Consider the following 23,367-nt stretch of genomic DNA (forward strand, 5'->3'; position numbering starts at 1 on the left):
AGGAGGGACCAGTCCCTGTAGAAGGATATCATGCTTGGTAGAGGGCCAGTGAAAGACAGGAAGACCCTCGACCAGATGGATTGACACAGTGGCTGTAACAATGGACTTAAACACGGCAAAGATTGTGAGAATGGTGCAGGACTGGGCAGTGTTTCATTCTGTTGTCCGTGGGGTCACTATGAGTTGGCACCAACTTGAAGGCATCCAGCAACAACAACGACAGTAAGTCGTCTGATCCATGAACGTGGGTATCTTTCCATTTGTTTAAATCCTCTTTAATTTCTTTAAACAGTGTTTTGTAGTTTTCAGAGTGTGGCTTTTACATTTCTTTTGTTAAAATTATTCCTAAGTATTTTGTTCTTTTTGATAATACTGTAAATGGAATTATTTTCTTAATTTCCTTTTTAAATTGCTCATTGAAATTGTATAAATACAATAGACTTTTGTATAGTGTTCTTGTATCCTGCAACCTTCCTGAACTCATGTTAGTTCCAGTAGTTTTTTAGTGATTTCTGTAGGATTTTTTTATATATATGATCATGTCATCAGGAAATAGGGATAGTTTTACTTATACTTTTCAAATCTAGATGCCTTTTATTTCATTTTCTTCCCTAATTGAGTGTATATCTTGTCTTTTTCCTGATCTTATGTCTTTCTAAGCTTACTCTTTGCTTTCAAAATATAAGACATTAATATAATTTTAAATACATTAAAATTATGTTATAATTTTTCTCTGCTGTCACTAGTTACATCATTGAATATTTTACCCAGACGTAATTTTACATTTTAGTGATTTTCAGGATAAAATATATTTGGATAAATTTTGTGAAATGTGTGGATGATAGTGAATTTCTGCTTGTCGATTTGGTGGACTATTTAAAAATATTAACCAGAAATATTTATATTTCTTTATTATCCTCAAAATAGAGAAGACAGCCAAAATATAACATTTTGGCGCCCACTCTCTATAGCACTGCAGTACTTAAAAAACTTATTTTACATAAAATCCTTTACTCTTCACAGATAAATGAACACAGTGACATAATTTGCTTTCTGTTCATATTTTTGGTAGGCAAATATAACTTGTTCGTTGGTCAAGCCCATCCGTAGAGGAAAAAAGTAGCTAGAGCTGTTTGGTTATACTTCAAGCTAAATATATATCAGCATTTGTACTTTGACCTTCTTAAGCTAAAGGCCATTATGATAGTTCACTACTCTGTGAGTTTCCTGAATAATAATTTTTTTTCTTCTCTAACTGTACTAATAGATTTATAACCAGCCAAATTGGAAACTTCTTGGTGCAGATAAATGACTAAAGAATGCATGATATTTTGAGTACTTGACAAAGTCTGGTACTTTGTCTTGCATGTGTATATTAAAATCACATTCGGGCTACCTGATAGGCAATGTTTCCCTGTGATAGTACTGTAGAAGTATTAGTTATACCTGAAGGTAGGAAATGCAAGGAGTCTTTTTTTTTTTAATTAACTTTTATTGAGCTTCAAGTGAACGTTTACAAATCAAGTCAGACTGTCACATATAAGTTTATATACACCTTACTCCGTTCTGCCACTTGCTTTCCCCCTAATGAGTCAGCCCTTCCAGTCTCTCCTTTCGTGACAATTTTACCAGCTTCCAACTCTCTCTATCCTCCCATCCCCCCTCCAGACAGGAGTGCCAACACAGTCCCAAGTGTCCACCTGCTATCATTAGCTCACTCTTCTTCAGCATCTCTCTCCTACCCACTGTCCAGTCCCTTTCATGTCTGCTGAGTTGTCTTCGGGAATGGTTCCTGTCCTGGGCCAACAGAAGGTTTGGGGACCATGACCTCTGGGATTCCTCTAGTCTTGGTCAGACCATTAAGTCTGGTCTTTTTGTGAGAATTTGGGGTCTGCATCCCACTGATCTGCTCCCTCAGGGGTTCTCTGTTGTGCTCCCTGCCAGGGCAGTCATCGGTTGTAGCCAGGCACCATGTAGTTCTTCTGGTCTCAGGATGATGTAAGTCTCTCGTTCATGTGGCCCTTTCTGTCTCTTGGGCTCTTAGTTATCGTGTAACCTTGGTGTTCTTCATTCTTCTTTGATCCAGGTGGGTTGAGACCCATTGATGCATCTTAGATGGCCGCTTGTTAGCATTTAAGACCCCAGATGCCACATTTCAAGGTATGCAGAATGTTTTCATAATAGAATTATTTTGCCAATTGACTTAGAAGTCCCCTTAAGCCATAGTCCCCAAACCCCCGCCCCTGCTCTGCTGACCTTTGAAGTATTCAGTTTATCCCGGAAACTTCTTTGCTTTTGGTCCAGTCCAGTCCAGTTGAGCTGACCTTCCATGTATTGAGTATTGTCCTTCCCTTCACCTAAAGCAGTTCTTATCTACTAATTAATCAGTAAAAAACCCTCTCCCACCCTCCCTCCCTCCCCACCTCGTAACCACAAAAGTATGTGTTCTTCTCAGTTTATACTATTTCTCAAGATCTTATAATAATAGTGGTCTTATACAATATTTGTCCTTTTGCCTCTGACTAATTTCACTCAGCCTAATGCCTTCCAGGTTCCTCCATGTTATGAAATGTTTCACAGATTCGTCACTGTTCTTTATCGATGCATAGTATTCCATTGTGTGAATATACCACAATTTATTTACCCATTCATCCGTTGATGGACACCTTGGTTGCTTCCAGCTTTTTGCTATTGTAAACAGCGCTGCAATAAACATGGGTGTGCATATATCTGTTTGTGTGAAGGCTTTTATTTCTCTAGAGTATATTCCGAGGAGTGGGATCTCTGGGTTGTATGGTAGTTCTATTTCTAACTGTTTAAGATAACGCCAGATGGATTTCCAAAGTGGTTGTACCATTTTACATTCCCACCAGCAGTGTATAAGAGTTCCAATCTCTCTGCAGCCTCTCCAACATTTATTATTTTGTGTTTTTTGGATTAATGCCAGCCTTGTTGGAGTGAGATGGAATCTCATCATAGTTTTAATTTGCATTTCTCTAATGGCTAATGATCGAGAGCATTTTCTTATGTATCTGTTGGCTGCCTGAATATCTTCTTTAGTGAAGTGTGTGTTCATATCCTTTGCCCACTTCTTGATTGGGTTGTTTGTCTTTTTGTGGTTGAGTTTTGACAGAATCATGTAGATTTTAGAGATCAGGCGCTGGTTGGAGATGTCATAGCTGAAAATTCTTTCCCAATCTGTAGGTGGTCTTTTTACTCTTTTGGTGAAGTCTTTAGATGAGCATAGGTGTTTGATTTTTAGAAGCTCCCAGTTATCTGGTTTCTCTTTGTCATTTTTGGTAATGTTTTGTATTCTGTTTATGCCTTGTATTAGGGCTCCTAAGGTTGTCCCTATTTTTTCTTCCATGATCTTTATCGTTTTAGTCTTTATGTTTAGGTCTTTGATCCCCTTGGAGTTAGTTTTTGTGCATGGCGTGAGGTATGGGTCCTGTTTCATTTTTTTTAAAATGGATATCCAGTTATGCCAGCACCATTTGTTAAAAAGACTATCTTTTCCCCAATTAACTGACACTGGGCCTTTGTCAAATATCAGCTGCTCATGTGTGGATGGATTTATATCTGGGTTCTCAATTCTGTTCCACTGGTCTATGTGTCTGTTGTTGTACCAGTACCAGGCTGTTTTGACTACTGTGGCTGTATAATAGGTTCTGAAATCAGGTAGAGTGAGGCCTCCCACTTTCTTCTTCTTTTTCAGTAATGCTTTGCTTATCTGGGGCTTCTTTCCCTTCCATATGAAGTTGGTGATTTGTTTCTCTATCACCTTAAAAAATGACATTGGAATTTGGAGCGGAAGTGCCTTGTATGTATAGATGGCTTTTGGTAGAATAGACATTTTTACTATGTTAGATCTTCCTATCCATGAGCAAGGTATGTTTTTCTACTTAAGTAGGTCCTTTTTAATTTCTTGTAGTAGTGCTTTGTAGTTTTCTTTGTATAGGTCTTTTACATCTTTGGTAAGATTTATTCCTAAGCATTTTATCTTCTTGGGGGCTACTGTGAATGGTATTGATTTGGTGATTTCCTCTTCGATGTTCTTTTTGTTGATGTAGAGGAATCCAAGTGATTTTTGTATGTTTGTCTTATAACCTGAGACTCTGCCAAACTCTTCTAGTAGTTTTCTGGAGGATTCCTCAGGGTTTTCTGTGTATAAGATCATGTCATCTGCAAATAGAGATAATTTTACTTCCTCCTTGCCAATCCGAATGCCCTTTATTTCTTTGTCTAGCCTAATTGCTCTGGCTAGGACTTCTAGCACAATGTTGAATAAGAGTGGTGATAAAGGGCATGCAAGGAGTCTTTTTTACATTTCAGAATTTTATTAGAGTATGTTTTGTTGGCATTCTCAATTTTTCTCATCTGTGAATTGGGGCTAACAATTTCATAGGCTTGTCATGTGGATTAAATAAATTAGTAATTTTAAAGTGTTTAAGTCAATGCCTGGTACAAGGAAAAAAAAAAAAACTTCTTGCTGTTGAGTCGGTTCCGACTCATAACAACCTTATAGGACAGAGTAGAACTGCCCCATGGGGTTTCCAAGGAGCACCTGGTGGATTTGAACTGCTGACCTTTTGGTTAGTGCCATAGCTCTTAACCACCATGCCACCAGGGTTTCTGCCTGGCACAGAGTAAGTGCTATATAAAGGTTTGTCTAGTAAGTAAATAAATGAAGCCCTGCCTAGGCAATGGCAATGAGAATAGAGGGGAGAGGACAGCAGTATTTTGGAGATAGATTAGCTGGGTTTATTTGGTGGAGGGTCAGAATGAGGACAGAAACAGTACCAGTGTGCACTGAGATACGGAACAGATAGAGAGAAGCAAGCTCTCAGAGGAAGATGAGCTCAGTTTTGGACATTATGAGTTGGAGGCATCTTTAGGGCATTTGGATGGAGATGTATCTGGTGGACTAGACTGTTAGCTACATGAATGTGGATCTCAGAGGAGGTTTGGAGTGAAGACACAAGATTTAGGATGCATCAGTGTATATACAGGTGGTACTGAAGTTGAAATGGGTATCGGTTAGCTCTCAATGTGAGTATGCGGATCAGAAAATTTTAAGTTGAGGCTCATGGGAATCTATTGATAGGCTTCAGGGAAAAATCCCTAAAATTACATTACAGCTTTTGTGTGTATGTGTATTTCTGTGAAAAATATTCATAGCTTTCATTAGATTCACAAAAGCCTTAAAAACTGCTGGTAGAGTTAGTGAAGAGACCACCTACTTTGTTCCCTTGGCACACATTTTGGCATGTTTTAATAAACGGGTAACCTGCAATTGACAGCTTCCTTCACTAGATTTAAACTCTGCAAAGATAGAGGCTACAGGATAGGGAGCTGCTGTATAGTGCCTTGCACATGGTACATTTTCAGTCAATATTTGATAAACGAGTAAGTACAAATGAACTTTGTATTTCTAATAAACGAGAAACCAGGTAAAGTGCAAAACTTACGCTGGTATAAAAACATTCCACTAACCCTTTCTACATGACCTTATTTCTAAGCTATTAAACATTTAATGACAATGAATAATGTAAGCTAGAGAAATACAGTATTTTTTACATTGTGGGTCTGTTTTCAGCTTGAACTTAATTTTCTGTATTCATTCAGGTAGTTTAAGTTAGATATTTTGGATCAGATGTCAGTTGTAAAAAGTTGACTTGTGGGTGAATAAAGATCATTATCAGTACATTAGGCCTAGTGAAAACATGAAAATGCTGAAATAAGCCATTAGATCAGGTACAAGCAGTTTTAAATGCTTCAGTTATCCCAGTTATGTAAGTATAAGGTGAACATTTTTTTTTAACCTAAATTAAATTATTTCTATTTTATGCTGAATGTTGCCAGTGTTTTTTTGTATTTTTGGGTCAGGAGCCTGAAAGCTTTCTGGGAAGTAGTCCAAGGCTCATATGATGTTAAATATTTATGACTTTAGAGTCTTACATATCCTCTTTGACACAACTAAGAATGGAAATGGGGCGGTTCACTGTCAATGGGAGCAGCCTGTCAGGTAGCCTGTGAATAAATTCCAGGGTGAGTAGGGGAAGCTGTATATGTTCCACAGTTCTGTTTCCCTGCTGTGCTTTTTTTTGTCTGCTCTGTTTTATTTTCTAATGACAGAAAGGTTGAGAGCAGAAAGTAGAATGAAAGCTCAGAACAGATTTTTGCCTGTTTATCCCAAGCACCAAGAATAGTTCTTGGCCCATTTAGAAGGCTTTTAGTAAATATTTGTTGAACGATTAAGTGAAGGAAGTTGATGCAGGCTCTTAAAATTCTTCCTATCGGAAACAGAACCCCACGTGCTGTATTCTTTACCTGGCTTCCTCTGCTACAGTGTAGTATTGCAAAATCGTTTCCTTTGCTGGGCTTCTGCCCCTCAGCTTTGCATTTGAATCCTGCTTTTGCTTGGAGGTTGTATGTCAACCCCATTGCGCCTGTATAGTATGATTAAGAACATTGCTGACGTAACTTGTATGAACTCTGTACTTACAATCCACTTTAAAAGTAACCTGCCTGCCTGCCCGCCCTTAGTGAGCAGTCTTGGCAGCAGTGAGCACTGACTGACTCCATTTCTTTCTACGGTGAAATAAAGGTGCCTGGGTCTCTTGTTTGTTGGCCAGTACGAGTCAAGCTGAGTAAGAACCTGGGGTTTCCACCCAGTAACATAGCTAGAGTCTGTTATTGTTCAAAGATTTTTTCAGACTATTTTTCTATTTCACTTGCCAATGCCTTGCTCAGAGAAGTTCTCAAGGCCTGTGCTGGAGACTTTGCTGTGTTAGTAACATTGATTATATGTAGAGGTATTTCTGGCTTCTAAAAAAGGTAATTTGTTTGGCTAAAAAAGAAGAGGAAGTATCCTACTAAAAGTGAAAGTTTTTTTTTGTAACTGCAATACTGAAATATGACGAGAGTACTATATTACAGGGGTCAGTTTCAGAATAATTTATCTCAGAAATAATTCCCACTGTTAATTTAATACCTGTCTTAGTTATCTGGTGTGGCTATAACAGAAATACCTCAAGTGGATGGCTTTAACAAATAGAAGTTTATTCTCTCACTACTTCAAAGGCTGAAAGGCCAAAATTTAGCTCCATGGGAAGTCTTTCTTTTGGCTCTAGGGAAAGGTCCTTGTATCAATCTTCCCCTGGTCTAGGAGCTTCTCAGTTCAGGGACCCCAAGTCCAGAGGACATGCTCCACTGCCAGTACTTCTTTCTTGGTGGCATGAGGTTCCCCTCCTCTCTGCTTGCTTCTCTCTTTTATATCTTAAAAGAGATTGACTCAAGATACAACCTAATCCTGTAGATTGAGTCCTGTCTATTAACATAAAAAAAAAAACATAGCTGCCTGTAATCCTCCCTGATTAACATCATAGAGGTAGGATTTATAACACGTAGAAAACTCATGTCAGATCACAGAATGGTGGACAACCACACAATACTGGGGATCATGGCCTAGCCAAGTTGACACATATTTTGGGGGACACAGTTCAGTCCATAACAATCTCCTCTTAAAATTTCTTAAATCAATAAAAAGCAGTAGGTAAAGTCATAGGAAAAATTAACCTCAAAAGATTCTTTTTATATACAGTCTTTAAAAACAAATCTACCATGAATTTTATTTTACATAATTAAGAACTCTTTCTGAGCCCAGGTGTGAAATCAGTGACCTTAGGAATAATTATTCATGTGTTCAATGAGTATTTATTAAGCACCTACTTTTCTGAGATGCTGGCCCTGCACTGGGGTTGTAGTGGTAAGACAGGCTTGCTTTATGGAGCTTATTCTTTTCAAATTTAAATTTCTGTAACTATAAAATGTATCTCCTACTAGTAATTAAGACCCAGTTCAGGTGTTGGTTCCTCTGGGAAGTCCTGGGACTCTCCGTGTGTTAGGTGTCCCCAGTGCTCTCAGGGCTGTGTGATTAGCTGTCTTAGCACTGTATTGTATTTAATTCTGGACATATTAGCCTGTCTCCCAGATAGCCAAATGAGGGCATTTTCCTCTATGTGTACTAGGTCCCTGGCACAATACCTTGTCTGTAAGCATTACAAGGATCAAATTTGTTAGGAATGATGGGTGAGAAGGGAAAGATTGCACTGCTAGTTGTGGGAGCATGGCTACTATTGATAGAACCTTAGAGTTACAGAAAAACTATGAGGGGGCAGTCACGATCAAGTGGAAAACTACGGAAGAAATTTGGAGTCAGAGGACCTAGTTTCATTCTGGAGGTTTTTGGTAGCCCAGTTCTAATCTCCATAGGAGGCAGCGTGAGGAAACTAAGGGACAGAGAAGTTAAGTAACTCATCTCAGTTACCAGCTAGGAAGTTGCAAAACTGGCGAAAGGCCTGTATTTATGTGACTCATCTGTAAAATGGGGAGGTATTGTTCTAATTATATTTGCCCTATTTTTTTTTATTTATACATTTACTCTATTGTTGTTAGCTGTCGTCAAGTCAGCTCTGACTCAAGGCCACCTTATGAATAACGGAATGAAACTGCCTGGTCCTGCGCCATCTCCACGATTTTTGATACATTTGAGCCCATCTTGTGGCTATTGTATCACTCCATCTCATTGAGGGTTTTTCCTTATTTTTGCTGACCCTATACTTTACCAAGGAAACCCTGGTGGCGTAGTGGTTAAGTGCTACAGCTGCTAACCAAGAGGTCGGCAGTTCAAATCCTCCAGGCACTCCTTGGGAACTCTATGGGGCAGTTCTGCTCTGTCCTCTAGGGTTGCTATGAGTCGGAATCGACTCAACGGCAGTGGGTTGGTTTGGCATACTTTACCAAACATGATGTCTTTTTCTAGCAATCGGTCTTTCCCGATGATGTGTCCAAAGTAAAGAAGACAAAGTCTTGCCATTCTTGCTTCTGAGGAGCCATTCCAGTTCTATTTTTTCTAAGACTGATTTGTTCATTCTTCTGGCAGTCCATGCTATATTCAGTATTCTTCACCAGCACCACAGTTCGTATGCATCAATTCTTTTTCTGTATTCTTTTTTCATTGTTCTGCTTGCACATGCATATGAGGTGATTGAAAAGACTATGGCTTGGGTGAAGCACACGTGACTCATCAAAGTGACGTCTTTACTTTTTAGAACTTTAAAGAGGCCTATTTTGGGGCCCTGGTGGTGCAGTGGTTAAGTGTTTGGCTGCTAACTGAAAAGTTGGCAGTTCGAATACACCAGCCACTCCTTGGAAACGCTATGGGGGCAGTTCTATTCCTTATACGGTCACTATGAGTTGAAAATGACTCTTTAGCAACAGGTTTGTTTTGGGTTTTGGTTATTATAGCACATTGCCCAGTATGTCATTTGGTTTAACTGCTGCTTCCATGGGTATTGATTATTGATCCAGTAGAGTGAAATCCTTGACAACTTTTTTTTTCTTTCACTTATCATGATGTCTGTTGGTCCAGTTGTCAGGATTTTCCTTTTCTATGTACCTTATAGGATCATCAAAAGAGATCAATCTATGTCTAGTAAACCATGAAAAACTCACCATTACTATCTATCTCTGCTAAAATTTGTTTTAACTTTTATGTGATCTTTGCCTTGCTTGAATTGACCTGTTTGTTCAGTTAATAACTGCTGAAGAAGAAAGTAAGAAGAGCTACTTTCTTTTGATTCCCCTGAAATTATTTCTTTTAGAAGTGGAATTACTGGGACAAAGGGTGTGCACATTTAAATTTTTGATATATCTTTTAAAAATAATATTTGAATTTTGGTGGAAATTTAAATAGCAAGTAAAATTTTGGTAAGTATTTTGATAAATATTACCAGATTGTCCTCCAGAAAGGCTGTACCAATTTTTACGTTTATCAGCAGGGTAGTATGTGAGCAACTGTTTCCCCATATCCTTGCCAAATCTATTATTGATCTTTTAAAACTTAGGGAAAGATAATCATGTTTTAGTTGATCTGTTTATTATTTGTGAAGTTGAGCATCTTTTATTATGTTTGTTGGTTATTTGCATTTACTTTATAACTTACCTATTAATAGCTTTTATCTCTTGAGTTATTTTTTATTGATTTGTAGGAAACCTTTTATATATTACATATGTTGTAGATATTTTCAAGTTAGTTGCTTGAGTGTTAACTTTGTTTATGACATCTTTTATTTTATTTTTATGCAGTCAAATCTTGTCTTTTTTATGGATGGTTTCTAGCCTCAGTGTTCTGCTTAGAAGGCCTTCTCCCTGCCAAGACTGCAAAAGTAGAATTTTAAATATGTTCTTTTACTCATAATTATCAGTAATTATTCAGTGCAGGTAAGGGAAGTGTTTGGATCCATTATTTGGGAGCATGATTAGCTGCTAGACTTGTTCTGTGTTTCATGGGATCTTTGAAGAACTGGAATACTAGATGAAGTCATACTCTATAAATTAAGGCCAACCTGGTGACCTGCCTTTTAGATACTTATACCCAAGATGACTGCTCACCCTGGAGATAGTCCTAAAAAGGTATGAGTAGAATGGCTTCTATTCTGATGAAAATTAATTTCCAGAAGTTTAGATTTTTTTTTTTTTTTTTTTTTGAGTTACACCTTAATTAGGATGGATTTGTGACGAATTTCTTTTAATGCTTTTGCTGTCATCAGAGTGTAAGGGCATGGGGAATGTGGGGCATTAGGGTGGAGAAGGAAGAGAAGAATAAAGGGAAAGGAAAAGAAAGGGGATGGGAATAGAAAGAATTACTTAGGAAGGAAAGGATGTAATGATGCTGCAGAGTAGCCTTATGGTACTAACAAAAGAGCTCAGCATTACCAACAAGCGCCATTTCTGGAATTACGTTTTGTCTTCTTTCTTTTTGCAGTTTAAACATTTGTGTTCCTAAAATAGATTGAGAACCACCACTTGTTTGAATCTGATCATTAACCTACAGTTTTGGTATTTCCATGGCCTTCTCTCTTTCTGTATAAACAATCACCACTGTTTGACTGAAGAATCACTTGTAATTTCAAAAGTGAAACACGTATGTGAAACTCTCATTTCCTCCAGAAGCAATAAAATAGTTGTCAGCCTCAAACTTGATTCTTTGCAAGCTATAAAGAAGAATGTGGCTTTCTTAATCGTCCATCTCCAGCACCTGCCACAAATGTCTCGGGTTCACTGCTGAGTGTCTATTTGATCAGTAGTATTTTTTAGACTTAATGAGGATGGATTTGTGATCTTTCTATATTAGGGTATTTACAAAAAAGGGTATAAAACCAGGGAAGTCTTTAATTTTTTTTTAACATGTCTGTTTATTCATTTATCTGCTTTGTTTGTTGGCTTAGTCATAAGCTGTGTGTGTATGTGTTTACACAACACACTTGTTTTGGATTTTTGGCATAGTAGGAGTGAGAATGAAAGTTCTTGCCAGGATCTAGGAAATATTTGGAAACTTTTCTTAATACTTTACAGATTACTTTTACTGGGATTTTCCTCAGTACCATAAAGAGGTAGGTTGGAGCAGGTAGAAAGGATTGAAAACTCAGGATCATAACCATCAAGGATAGGGAGAGGGAAAGTGGTACAGTTGGCTCTTGAATTGAGTTCTTTGGAATTCAGATCCTCAATATTTCTTATTGTTCTGTGCTCTTCATACCCTTTTCTGTGAGCGGAGATAATTGTAAAGAAGATATTTCAGTGATATGAAGGGACAATAGTTCAGAAATGAGGGAAAGGCAAGCCTTACCGACCCAGAATTATGACAGATGCATAATTAGTTCTCATGAGGTGTGGATGTTTTTAGTCCCACTTTACCAGTGAGAAAGGAGATGCAGATGAATTACCTGCCGAAGGTTACACAGGAAACCCTGGTGGCATAGTGGTTAAGAGCTACGGCTGCTAATCAAAAGGTCGGCAGTTCAAATCCACCAGGTGCTCTTTGGAAACCCTATGGGGTAGTTCTGCTCTGTCCTGTAGGGTTGCTATGAGTCAGAATTGACTTCACTGCAGTGGGTTTTAAGGCCACACAGGTGGAAAGCACTAGAGCAGACCTTCAAGCCAAGGCTCTCTTCTCTTAGTTTCTTCCCTTCCCTCTATACCATGGTTTCTTCAAAACCAAGTTCTAAAAGGATAGAGGAGAATATGAAAAGTGACGGTTGTAATTGCAGAGTTACAGTGTAAATGTTTCAGTTTGATTAATTTGAATTCCTAGTTTAACAGGGGGAGAGGTAGAGCAATTGAAGAGAATATTATAATAAGCATAAAATTTTTTTCTTCAGAATTTGGAAAAATTATATAAAGAAAAACAATTTTGAAGTTATTAAGGCCTTAAATGGTTAGGTAGTGAGTTATTCTCTCAAATTTCTCTCATTGGCAAGGATTATATTCTTCAACTCTGCATTCTCCCCCACTGTGCCTCAGATGATAGGGTGTGTATGTGCATGTATGATAAATAAATACCTGTTACTTGTTTCTCTCATTAACAAAATTTCATGTACTTCTGCCCAGAATTTTTGGCCAAATTCTCAGAATTAATATTACTTTTTACTTAGGCAAATTATTTTTAACCCAGGTAATTTTGTCGGTTACCTTTTGTGTATAAAGAGAATACTGCTTTAAAAATGCTGCTGCACACATGGAACTGTTTTGCTGTGGAGAAATTTCTCAGGGTAATGGAGGTAACTTGTGTGGATGTGAACGTTACCCTCTTTGCAGTTTGAAACTAGAATTTTGTGCAGTCAGTGTTTATTTATGGATTTTCTTTTTTGTTTTCAGGACATTCGGAAATTCTTTGGGGTTATACCAAGTGGAAAGAAACTTGTAAATGAAATAGTAAAGAAGAATGAGAAAACAAAGCCCGCTGAAGAGACTTTAAAAGCAAAGAAAGGAGTAAAGGAAATCAAGGTCAGTTTTCCAAACACAATTTTGAATTGTTTGAAAGGTTAAAAAAACTGAATTTCTAAATTTGATGTGTCAGGAGCCTCTAGTTAATACAGATTTCAGCTCACTTAGCACAGGGGGATAAAAAAGTAAAAAGTTACTACTGTTTCTCATTAATACAGCTTGCTACATTCATAGCTTGGTGTTTTCCTTTGTAGAGGTGGAATCCTTTTTAGTTGTTAAAACTTTGTATTTTAAGACTAAGGCTTGTTCATAGAGGCACAAGCTCCTAGCCTCAGGTAAATGGTGCTGGACTTCTTGTAAGGAGAGGGTAGGCTTTGGAAGAAAGCTTTATTCTTTTCCCTGTCCTCTTTGGGCCTCAGAGGGGTTAAGAAGTAATGTTACTATAGAAAGCAAGCAACGGAGACAGTAGTGTGTTTGAGTTAATATTGTTCTACTTCACGTAAACTGTATAGGTCCATATACCACCACCCCATCCTTTATGCTCCAGTTGTATCGCGTCTACATATGTTAATACTCCACACTTCAGTGTAATAGTTTGTGTTTTAAATAGACGTCTGTGTTTTAAAGAAATTAAGAAGAAAATGTAGTCATGTGTCGCTTAATGTCCATGATGTGTTCTGTGAAATAGAATGTTTTGTGATTTGGACTTTGTGTAAACACCTGGGTGTTGGAACACCAGAGTGTGGGGTTCCTGGGCACATGGGCCCAGGAACTGATATGCAATGTGTGACCCAGGCATCTCCTGCTGCGGACGCCGCAGGTGAGTGCGTGGCTGGGCCCTGCCCTGCGTGTGGCCAGGCCCTGCCCTGCGTGTGGCCGGCCCTGCCCTGCGTGTGGCCCTGTGGCCCCATGAAGGTCATGGCAGAGAGGCTTTAGGCACAGGCCGGGGCAGCAGGGGAGCAGTCTTGATGACCCTCTTCCTGGCTGGGCCCTACAATATTTGCCGACCATGGGTGCTCAGGAGAAGGATCAGGTGCCCACTCCTCTCAGTGGCAGGGGTACCAGTTCCTGTGGGTGGGAGGTAGTGGGGTGGGATTGCTACCAGGTTGAGTTGTGGGCATTCTCTGGGGAGTGCATGTGCTGGACCACAGATGTATATGCAGTTGGATGTTTCCTGAACAGACGTTATGAGGCGCATGACTATAGTGTGCTTTTATATTTACCTACATATTTGTCATTTTTGATGCTCTTCATTTCTTACTGAAGATCTGACTCCACCTAATATTTTCTTTCAACCTGAAGAACTTTCTTTAGCATTTCTTATACTGTAGATCTTTTGGTCATGAATATTGTTTATCTGTGGTATTGACGAAGAATATTGACCATACCGTGGACTGCCAAAAGAATGAACAAATCTGTCTTGTTCAGCCAGAACACTCCTTAGAAACAAGGATGGTGAGACTATGTCTTACATACTTTGGACGTGTTGTCAGGAGGGACCAGTCCCTGGAGAAGGACATCATGCTTGGTAAAGTAGAGGGTCAGCAAAAAAGAGGAAGACCCTCAATGAGATGGATTGACACAGTGGCTGCAACAATGTGCTCAAGCATAACAATGATTGTGAGAATGGCACAGGACCCAGCAGTGTTTCATTCTATTGTACATAGGGTCACTGTGAGTTGGAACCAACTTGACGGCACCTAACAACAACAGCAAAAAGTCTTTATTTTGTCTTCATTCTTAAAGGATATTCTTGCTGGATATGGAACTTTGGGTTGAGAGTTTTTATTTCAGCACTTTAAGAACGTTCCACTGTCTTTTGGCTTCCATCTTTCTGATGAGATGTTAGCAGTCATTTTTATTGTTTTCCCTTGTAATGGGTTTTTCTAATGCTGCTTAAAGATTTTCTCTGTATATTTGGTTTTCAGCAGTTTGTCTGTGGTGTGCTTGGGTGTGGTTTTCATTGTGTTCATCCTGTTTAAGGTTTCTGAGCTTATTGAATCTGAATTTACGTCATTCATCAAATTTGGAAATCTTTTGATATTACTTCTTCAAATATTTTTTACTGCCCCATTCTCTCTGTCCTCTCCTTCTGGGATTCCAGTTTACATATATGCTTGAATTTTGATCATGTCTCACAGATCACTGAAGCTCATTCATTTTCATTGATGTTTTTCTTTATACTTCAGATCGAATAATTTCTATTTTTCTATCTTCAAGTTCATTGACTTTTCTGTCATCTCTAGTTTGCTGTTAAGCCTATCTAGTGAATTTCTAAATTTCAGATATTGTATTTTTCAATTCTAAGATTTTCATTTGGTTCTCTTTCGTAATTTGTTTCCTTCATATACTTCAGCATAGCTGTAATAAAAACACACAAACAAATCCGTTGCCGTTGAGTTGATTCTGACTCATAGCGACCCTATAGGAGAGAGCAGAACTGCCCCATAGGGTTTCCGAGGAGCAGCTGGTAGATTGAAACTTGAAACCTTTTGGTTAGCAACCATAGCTCTTAAGCACTGTGCCATCAGGGCTCTGTAGTTAAAACAGCTGCTCTTATAACTATATATTATATGGGTAGTATTTTTTATATATATATATATACACACGCACATATATATAAAACCAAACCCAGTGCCATTGAGTTGATTCAACTCATAGCAGCACTATAGGACAGAGTAGAACTGCCCCGTAGAGTTTCCAAGGAGCGCTTGGTGGATTCAAACTGCCAACCCTTTGGTTAGCAGCCATAACACTTAACCACTATGCCATCAGGGTTTCTATATATATATAAATAGCTGCTTTAAAATTCTTGTGTGTGCTAATTATAATATCTGGGTTATATCAGGGTTCGTTTCCATTGAGTGCCTTTTCTCTTGAGTCTGCAGGCCACATTTTCACTTTGTACGTTTTATTTTGAGTTTATCTTGGACGTTGTGAATGATAAGTGGAGGGACTTTGGATTCTGTTATATACCACCAAAGAGCATTGATTCTTTTGGTTTGGCAGGCAGTTAACGTGGCTGAACTCAAATTCTAAATTCTTGATAGACAGTATTAAGAATTGAATTGTTTCCCAAAAAGATATGTTGAAATCCTAACCGCTGGCACCTGTGAATGTGACTATTTTTGGAAATAAGGTCTTTGATGATGTTCTCACTTAAGCTAACATGAGATCATATTGGACTAGGATGGGTGTAATTCAGTCTGAATGGTGTCCTTATAAAAGAGGAAAAAATACACAGAGACAGAGAAAAACAAAATATGATGCTGGAGTTATGCTGCAGCTCCAATCCAAGGCATACCTGAGGGTACCAGAAGCTAGGAGAGACAAGAAAAGATGTGTCCTAGAGCCTTTGGAGAGAGCATGGCCCTGCTGACAACCTGAATTCAGAATTCTAGCCTTCAGAACTGAGAGACAGTAAATTTCTGTTGTTTAAAGCCACCCATCTTGTGGCTGATTTAAACATAGCAACAATTGTAAGGATGGCTCAGGACTGGGCAGTGTTTTGTTCTGTTGTGCATAGGGTGCTATGAGTCGGAATCAACTCAGTCACACCTAACAATGACAATGCAGCACCTTGTGATACTTTGTTATGGCATTCCTGGAAACTAATACAGGCAGAAATTGAAATTTTGTTCAACTGTTTTAACATTAGTCAAACACTTAGAGTTATTTTGTGCCTACACAGATGTGACCAAAGTTTATACGTATAATTTGGGCCCCCCTGTGGCTCTCTCCCTTCTGGGATATCCTTTTCGCTTTTGAGTTGTTGTGGTTGTTCTAGGTCCCATTTTATTTTATTTTTTAAATAATTTATTTTCGTTTTGTTCAGAATATACACAGCAAAATGTACACCAATGCAACAGTTTTTGCATGTACATTTTAGTGACATTGATTACAGTATTTGAGTTATGTCATCATTTTCACCCTGCTTTTTTGAGTTGTTCTTCCCCTATTAATATAAACTCACTGTCTCCTAAGCTTCATATTTAATCTTTAGTGTTGCTGATCGGTTTGATCCCGTATAGATAGATGTAAAAAGCATAATGCTCAAGGCAGACATTGTTTACTAGTTAAGTTAAACTGTTGTTTGGCTATAAGAAGACTTTAGAGAATATATTTGGTTTAAGTTTTTAAAGATTATCTGAGGGCAGTAGTTTTGGGAGTTCTTGCAGCCTCCATGGCTCCAGAAGGTCAGGATTCCATGAGAATTTGAAATTCTGTTCTGCCCTTTCCCCTTTTTGATCAGGATTCTTTCATAGGATCTTTGATCAAAATATTCAGTAATGGTAGCTGGGTACCATCCAATTCTTCTGGTCTCATGGCAAAGGAAACAGGCTGTTCACGGAGGAGTTAGCCACACATTCCATTTCCTCCTATTCCTGACCTCCTTTCTTGGTTGCTAGAGGTGAATAGAGTTGCCCCATTTTCTTGCAAGCGAGTTGACTCTTATATTTTTAGAGTTTTACTGTAATGGATAGAGATATATTTCTGTATTGTAATTGATTACAATTGCCTTTTGGCTGTTTGATTTCTTGTTGCTTTTTGGGAAAGTTTGAATATGTTAAAAATGTGATGTATAACTAGGAGACATAAACAATACCTTTTTCCTTGGCTTTGTTTAGTTTTCCAATAGGTATGGCTAGTGATGGGCCCAAAACACCTTAGCTTTTATTTTTGTCTCTAATTCTCATTTTCAGGAAGCACTTGCCTTGTAGTATCTGACATTCTTTTACTCTTTGTTATACATAGGTCAGTGTTGAAAGTGGAGCTGAACAATAATATAGCTTTTTCTGTAATTCTTTCTTCTTCATTCTGATGTAATTATTGTCTAGCCTATTCTTAGCCTAATCAAGAAATTACTGACATTTTGGGCTAGATAATTCTTTGTCTTGGAGGACTGTCTTGTGCTTTGTAGGGTGTTTGGTATCATTCCTGGTCCCTAACCATTAGATGCCAGTAATATTTCCTTCCTCCCTGTAATTGTTACAACCAAAAATGTCTCTAGATATCGACAAATGTCTCCTGGGGTTCAAAATTGCCCCTGGTTGGAAACCACTGAGATAAGTCCAGTGAGGAATAATAGGGTAAGTTATATAGGCTTCTTGGTGTCCTAATTACACTGTGATATTTATAGGTAAATAGTTCTTGCAAAGATGATGACTTCAAACAGAAACCACCAAACAAGAAAAAGAGGATCATCTACGATTCAGGTAATATTTCCTCTGAGGAGCTTTAAAGTCGTAAAATTATTTTCTATTCCTTAGAACATTGTTTTCCAAACTATTGTGGATATGATGTTAATATGTGCTTTGAAAAAAAAACTTTATGCTGAAAGTTTAAAAAATTTTTATTTTACTACTGGAAACCCTGATGGTATAGTGGTTAAGTGCTATGGCTGCTAACCAAAGGGATGGCAGTTTGAATCCACCAGGCACTCCTTGGAAACTCTACGGGGCAGTTCTCCACTGTCCTATAGGGTCGCTATGAGTCAGAATCCACTCGACGGCACTGGGTTGGGTAGAACTTATCAGAGCCTAAAATACCTTAATGTATTAAAGATTTGTTTAGAGAGATAATGTAACATGTCTCAAACTTTTGAATATGTCGGATCTGTCTTTTAAAATATTCCTGCTAGGTTCTGTTCCAGCTATGTTTCTGGGAAAGTAAATTGAATAATGCCTTAGAATATTGCTTTTAAAACAGACATCTAAAGTTTTATTTTTGTGCTTGATTGAAAGATTTGGCTTTTTTTTTGTTGCATTTAAAAAGGTATTAACATAATTTAAAGACATTTTTGAATATATCTTTAAGATAGGCAACAACGGTTTTTGTTCATGTCTTTTAGGGCATGTTAAAATAATGGTAGAACTCAAAGTTTGAGTGTTTTTGTAGGGAGGATCCATCCGTTGTGAACTCTATGGATTGTCAAGATTTTGACAGTGATAGCAAAGGTTCTGATTCAATTTAAAAAGTATTTGAGTGTTTACTGTGTGCCTTTTATTGCTCTGTACTGTAAGGAATTTTAAAGAGGTACATGTCCTGCTTCCTAGAGTTTCCATCTTTCGAGAAACTATGGACATTTAATTTAGAACAGTATGAGACAGGATTTGTAAATGCATGTGCAGGGGAAGAGGAAGGGCGCTGAAGTTTATGGAACACCTATCTTGCACCAGGTACTATGCCAGGTGCTTACACTTTGTCCTGATATATATATAAGTGCTCTTGGCAATTAGGCTGTGGTGGGTAGAATAATGGCCCTCAAAGATGCCCCAATTCCTGGAACCAGTGACTATGTTAGGTTACATGGCAAAGAGGGATTAATGTTGCATGTGGAATTAAGGTCACTATGAGTCGGAATAGACTCAATGGCACTGGGTTTTCTGGGTTTAATCAGACCTTAAAATAGGGAAATAATCCTGGATTATCCGGATGGACCCAGTGTAATCACAGGAGTCCTTAAAAGTGAATGAGGGAGGCAGAAGAAAAGAGAATGAAAATGGGAGAAGGTGTGACAAAGCGGAGAGATGGCAGCATGAGAAACACTAGGCCTGATGTTGCTAGCTTTGAAGATGGAGAAAGGGGGCCATGAGCGACGGAATGCTGGCAACCTCTAGAAACTGGAAAAAGCAAGGAAATGGATTCTCCCGTAGAGTATCCAGAAAGGGCAGCCCTGCCGAAACCTTGACTTTAGCCTAGTGAGACCTGTGTCGGGCATCTAAAATAATACATCTGTGTTGTTTTAAGCGACTCAGTTTGAGGTGATTTGTTACAGCAGCAAAAGAAAACTAACACATAGGCTTCATAGTGAGTAGAAGTAACCTGCAAAATTCTTGAAAGAGGTGGGACTTGAAAAGGACCTTGAGGAATTGTTCACAAAGCCTACTTTAAAAACACACTATACTATAGTATTTCTTTTCAAAGTTTTGTCTTATTTTCGTCTCACATACAGATTCAGAATCAGAGGAGAGAGTGCAGGTTAAAAATGCCAAAAAGCAACCAGAAAAAATGACATTGTCTTCTAAACCTGGTAAAATTCTACGAAAGGATCCTGTTTCATACATTTCAGAAACAGGTAAGCATACTGAATATGTTTAGTTTTTTAAAGAGATGCAGTGTGTGTTACATTCTTGAATATCTCATTGTTGTCTACTTCCTTTTCTTTGAATTGAATTTTTATTGCCTTTTTTGCTTTGTTGAATTTGTCAGGGGAAGGCTGTAATCATCTTTGGGATTTTCTGTGGGTTAAACCCAAACCCATTGCCGTCGAGTCAATTCCTACTCATAGCGACCCTATAGGACAGTAGAACTGCCCCATAGAGTTTCTAAGGAGCACCTGGTGGATTCGAACTGCCGACCTTTTGGTTAACAGCTGTAGCTCTTAACCATTATGCCACCAGGTTTCCTTCTGTGGGTTAAGGGCCAGCTAATTACAGGGGAATTGGCCCTTGGAATTTTAAGTGTGGTGGTTCAAACCCGCTAGCTGCTCCATGGGAGAAAGATGTGGAGGTCTGCTTTCGTAAAGATTACAGCCTTGGAAACCCTATGAGGCAGTTCTGTAGTAGTGCTATGAGTTGAAATTGACTCGACAGCAATGAGTTTTTTTTGGTATTGGATCATATAAGTTGAAGTTCTACCTTCAATCATAGATTAAAATATTATTGGGTTGCTTTAGAACTTTAAAAAAAATTAATAGTCTATTTCTTAGAGCAGTTGTAGGTTTACAGGAAAACTGCACAAAGTGTAGAGTTCTGTTTTTACCCCCTCCTCCCATTTCTCCTATTTTACAGTAGTGTGGAAACCCTGGTGGTATAGTTGTTAAGTGCTATGGTTCCTAACCAAAGGGTCGGCAGTTTGAATCCCCCAGGTGCTCCTTGGAAACTCTATGGGGCAGTTCTACTCTGTCCTGTAGGGTCGCTATGAGTCAGAATTGACTCCATAGCACTGGGTTTGTTTTTTTGTTTTTTTATATTAGTGTTGTACATTTGTTATAATTGATGAAGCAATACTGATACATTTTTGTTAAAATTTTTTTTTTTTTTTTTTTTAAAGTCCATAGTTTACATTGGAGTTCATTCTTTGTGCTGTATGGTTCTGTGGACTTTGAGAAATGCGTAACGTCACGTATCTACCATTTCAATATCGTACAGAAGAGTTTAATTGCACTAAAAATCCCTCGTGCTCCCCCTATTCATCTTTCTCTCTCCCTCTGCACATCTGGCAACCACTGATCTTTTTATTGTCTCTCTTGTTTTGCCTTTTCCAGAATGTCATCTAGCTGGAGTCATACAGTATGTAGCTCTTTTAGACTGGTTTGCAGTATTTTTTAATTAGAATTTTTTTTCATGAGTAATCCATCATTGGTCTTATCCAACTTTAAAAATTTTGTCACTCTGGTCATTGTCAACTGCATAGGGCAATTATCCAAAACTTGAATTTCTTTCTTTTTTTTTTTTTTAAGCAAGAGCTTCTTTTGGTTTTTAATCCTGGCTGCTCATTGGAATCACCCAGGGAGCTTTTAAAATTCTAATGCAGCTGGGGTGGAAAACTCCCACACAAAGAGTAGGAAGGGATTTCATTTGTTCACTGAGCTTAAACTGCTGCTTATGCAAGTCTTTTGCTTCTTGTTAGTAATTGTTCCATAAAAATAAATAAATAAATAATAATTTTTTTTTTTTCCTTCTTAAAGTCTGTATTTTTTTTCTCTTGAATTTGATGGCATTCAGATTTTATCTTCTATTTGGTTTTGTTTCATTAAAGGCTTTATTTTTCCTTCCTAAAGTTTTGTTACAATTTGTAATCTTTCCATACAGCATTGATGTTCAATAGCTTTTTTTTTTTTTAATTTTTCTGTGGTGAAATGTATATAGCAAAACATTTGCCATTTCAACCATTTTTACATGTACAATTTAGTGATATTAATTATATAGGACTTTAATATGTAAGTTTTTTTTTTAATCTTGCATGCTAAAGTAATAATCTAAGTATATGATAATTCCTTATGTTTGTCACAGACGTAACCTGATTCTCTGTATTCTCTGGTGACACTGAAGATTTTAGCATTGGCTTTTTTAAAAAGATTTTTTGTTTGTTTGTTTCATTCAGCCATGCTATCTGTGGTCTCATGTATTTATCCATATTATTGTGGATAATTGGAGAGTTGATATTATTAGCATGCTTAAGATTTTTTCTTTTTAAATAATAGCTTTATTGAGATACAGTTCAGCTCTAATGAGGAGCCCTGGTGGTGCAGTGGTTAAAAGCTCAGTTGCTTACCAAAAGGTCGGCAGTTTAAATCCACCAGCCGCACCCTGGAAACCCTATGAGACAGTTCTGCTCTGTCCTATAGGGTTGCTATGAGTCGGAATCGACTCAGAGGGAATCGGTTTGGTTTAATGTTTTAATGTTATTTGCAGGTAAAGGCCAACGTTTCTGGAAATAGGAATAACAATAAAGTTTGCTTGCCTGTATGGGCTTTATTTGATGGTAAGAAGGCACCATGGTAGATAAAGTGGTCAGTCAGTAGGGAATGAAACAGGAAAGAAAGTCCTTGTAGAGGGAACCTGGAACTGGAAGATTCCCTGGCTGGAGGTGCATCATCATTTCTTAGCAGCTGTGTGACTTTGGGCTACAGCTCAGTAAGTCTGTCTCTTTTTCTATAAAGCAGGACTATTAATTGCATAGGCTTATTGGGAAGATGCATATGAAAGGACCAGACCCAGTGCCTAGCACAGAAATTAATAAGATGCTTATGAAAGGACCAGACCCAGTGCCTAGCACAGAAATTAATAGGCAGTCAAAAGGAAAACAAAACAAAACAAAAAAACCAAAAGAATCCCACAGGTGAGCTTTCTAGACGATGTTTATTTAATAAAGTTGTTCAAAATGAGAAGATCCAAAATATAAGTGACATAAACATATTTTCTGTAAAATTTGTGGGAAAGCTGAGATGTTTCTTTATTATGGCAGTTGGGAGGTGATTCTTTTAACCTTTTTGGTCGATTACTGAGTATCTTCTCAGACACATTGTACAAATGAACTTTTTCATTAAGAGGCCTCCCTCTTAGATCTGGGTGCCTTTGCAAAGTTTTGAATATGTGGGAGGGGTAGTAAAAAACAGTATGGTGATAGATTTGTAATATAACGAAAGGTGGTGTAATCAAACTTTCCAATGGAATAGAAAAAACAAACCCTGGAAACGTCCAAGTTAGTGTGCAGTCATATGGCCTTCAGCTGTGGGTCAAGGCCATTGTTATCTTGTGATTTTAGGTACACAGCAGGGTCAGACAGTTTAAGCTGTGGTCACAGATTTTCTTTAACATGGGACTGTTTACTTCAGATGAGGAATTTTTGAATGTTATTTTCTGAAGAGATGTCCAGCTTTTTATCTGAAAATTTTATGAACATTAGGCGGTGTTTGGGTCATGCTGCCGATGGTATGCACATGTGAAAGTGGACATTGTCACCTTGTTTTAGCGAAAAATCTGGAGATACAGTGTGCCCATCTAATACATGTTCAGTATGACACAGTATTCTATTTTTTCTTAGGATTGAATATAGGAAGGAAATGAGCTC

At 38.0% G+C, this 23,367-nt stretch overlaps 1 protein-coding gene across 3 annotated transcripts in view; it reads left to right on the plus strand.

Annotated features, from left to right (window-relative positions):
* Positions 1-23,367, plus strand: part of RFC1 (replication factor C subunit 1) — a 105,308-nt gene that overhangs the window by 18,758 nt on the left and 63,183 nt on the right. For all 3 annotated transcript variants that reach the window (XM_049886345.1, XM_049886343.1, XM_049886344.1), the window contains exons 2-4: positions 12,721-12,849; positions 17,930-18,005; positions 19,745-19,867. In XM_049886345.1, coding sequence (XP_049742302.1) covers positions 12,721-12,849; positions 17,930-18,005; positions 19,745-19,867 — 328 coding nt within the window. The remainder of the gene's footprint in view (positions 1-12,720; positions 12,850-17,929; positions 18,006-19,744; positions 19,868-23,367) is intronic.

Source organism: Elephas maximus, chromosome 5, assembly GCF_024166365.1.
Source record: "Elephas maximus indicus isolate mEleMax1 chromosome 5, mEleMax1 primary haplotype, whole genome shotgun sequence".
In the NCBI taxonomy this organism is placed as follows: Eukaryota; Metazoa; Chordata; class Mammalia; order Proboscidea; family Elephantidae; genus Elephas; species Elephas maximus.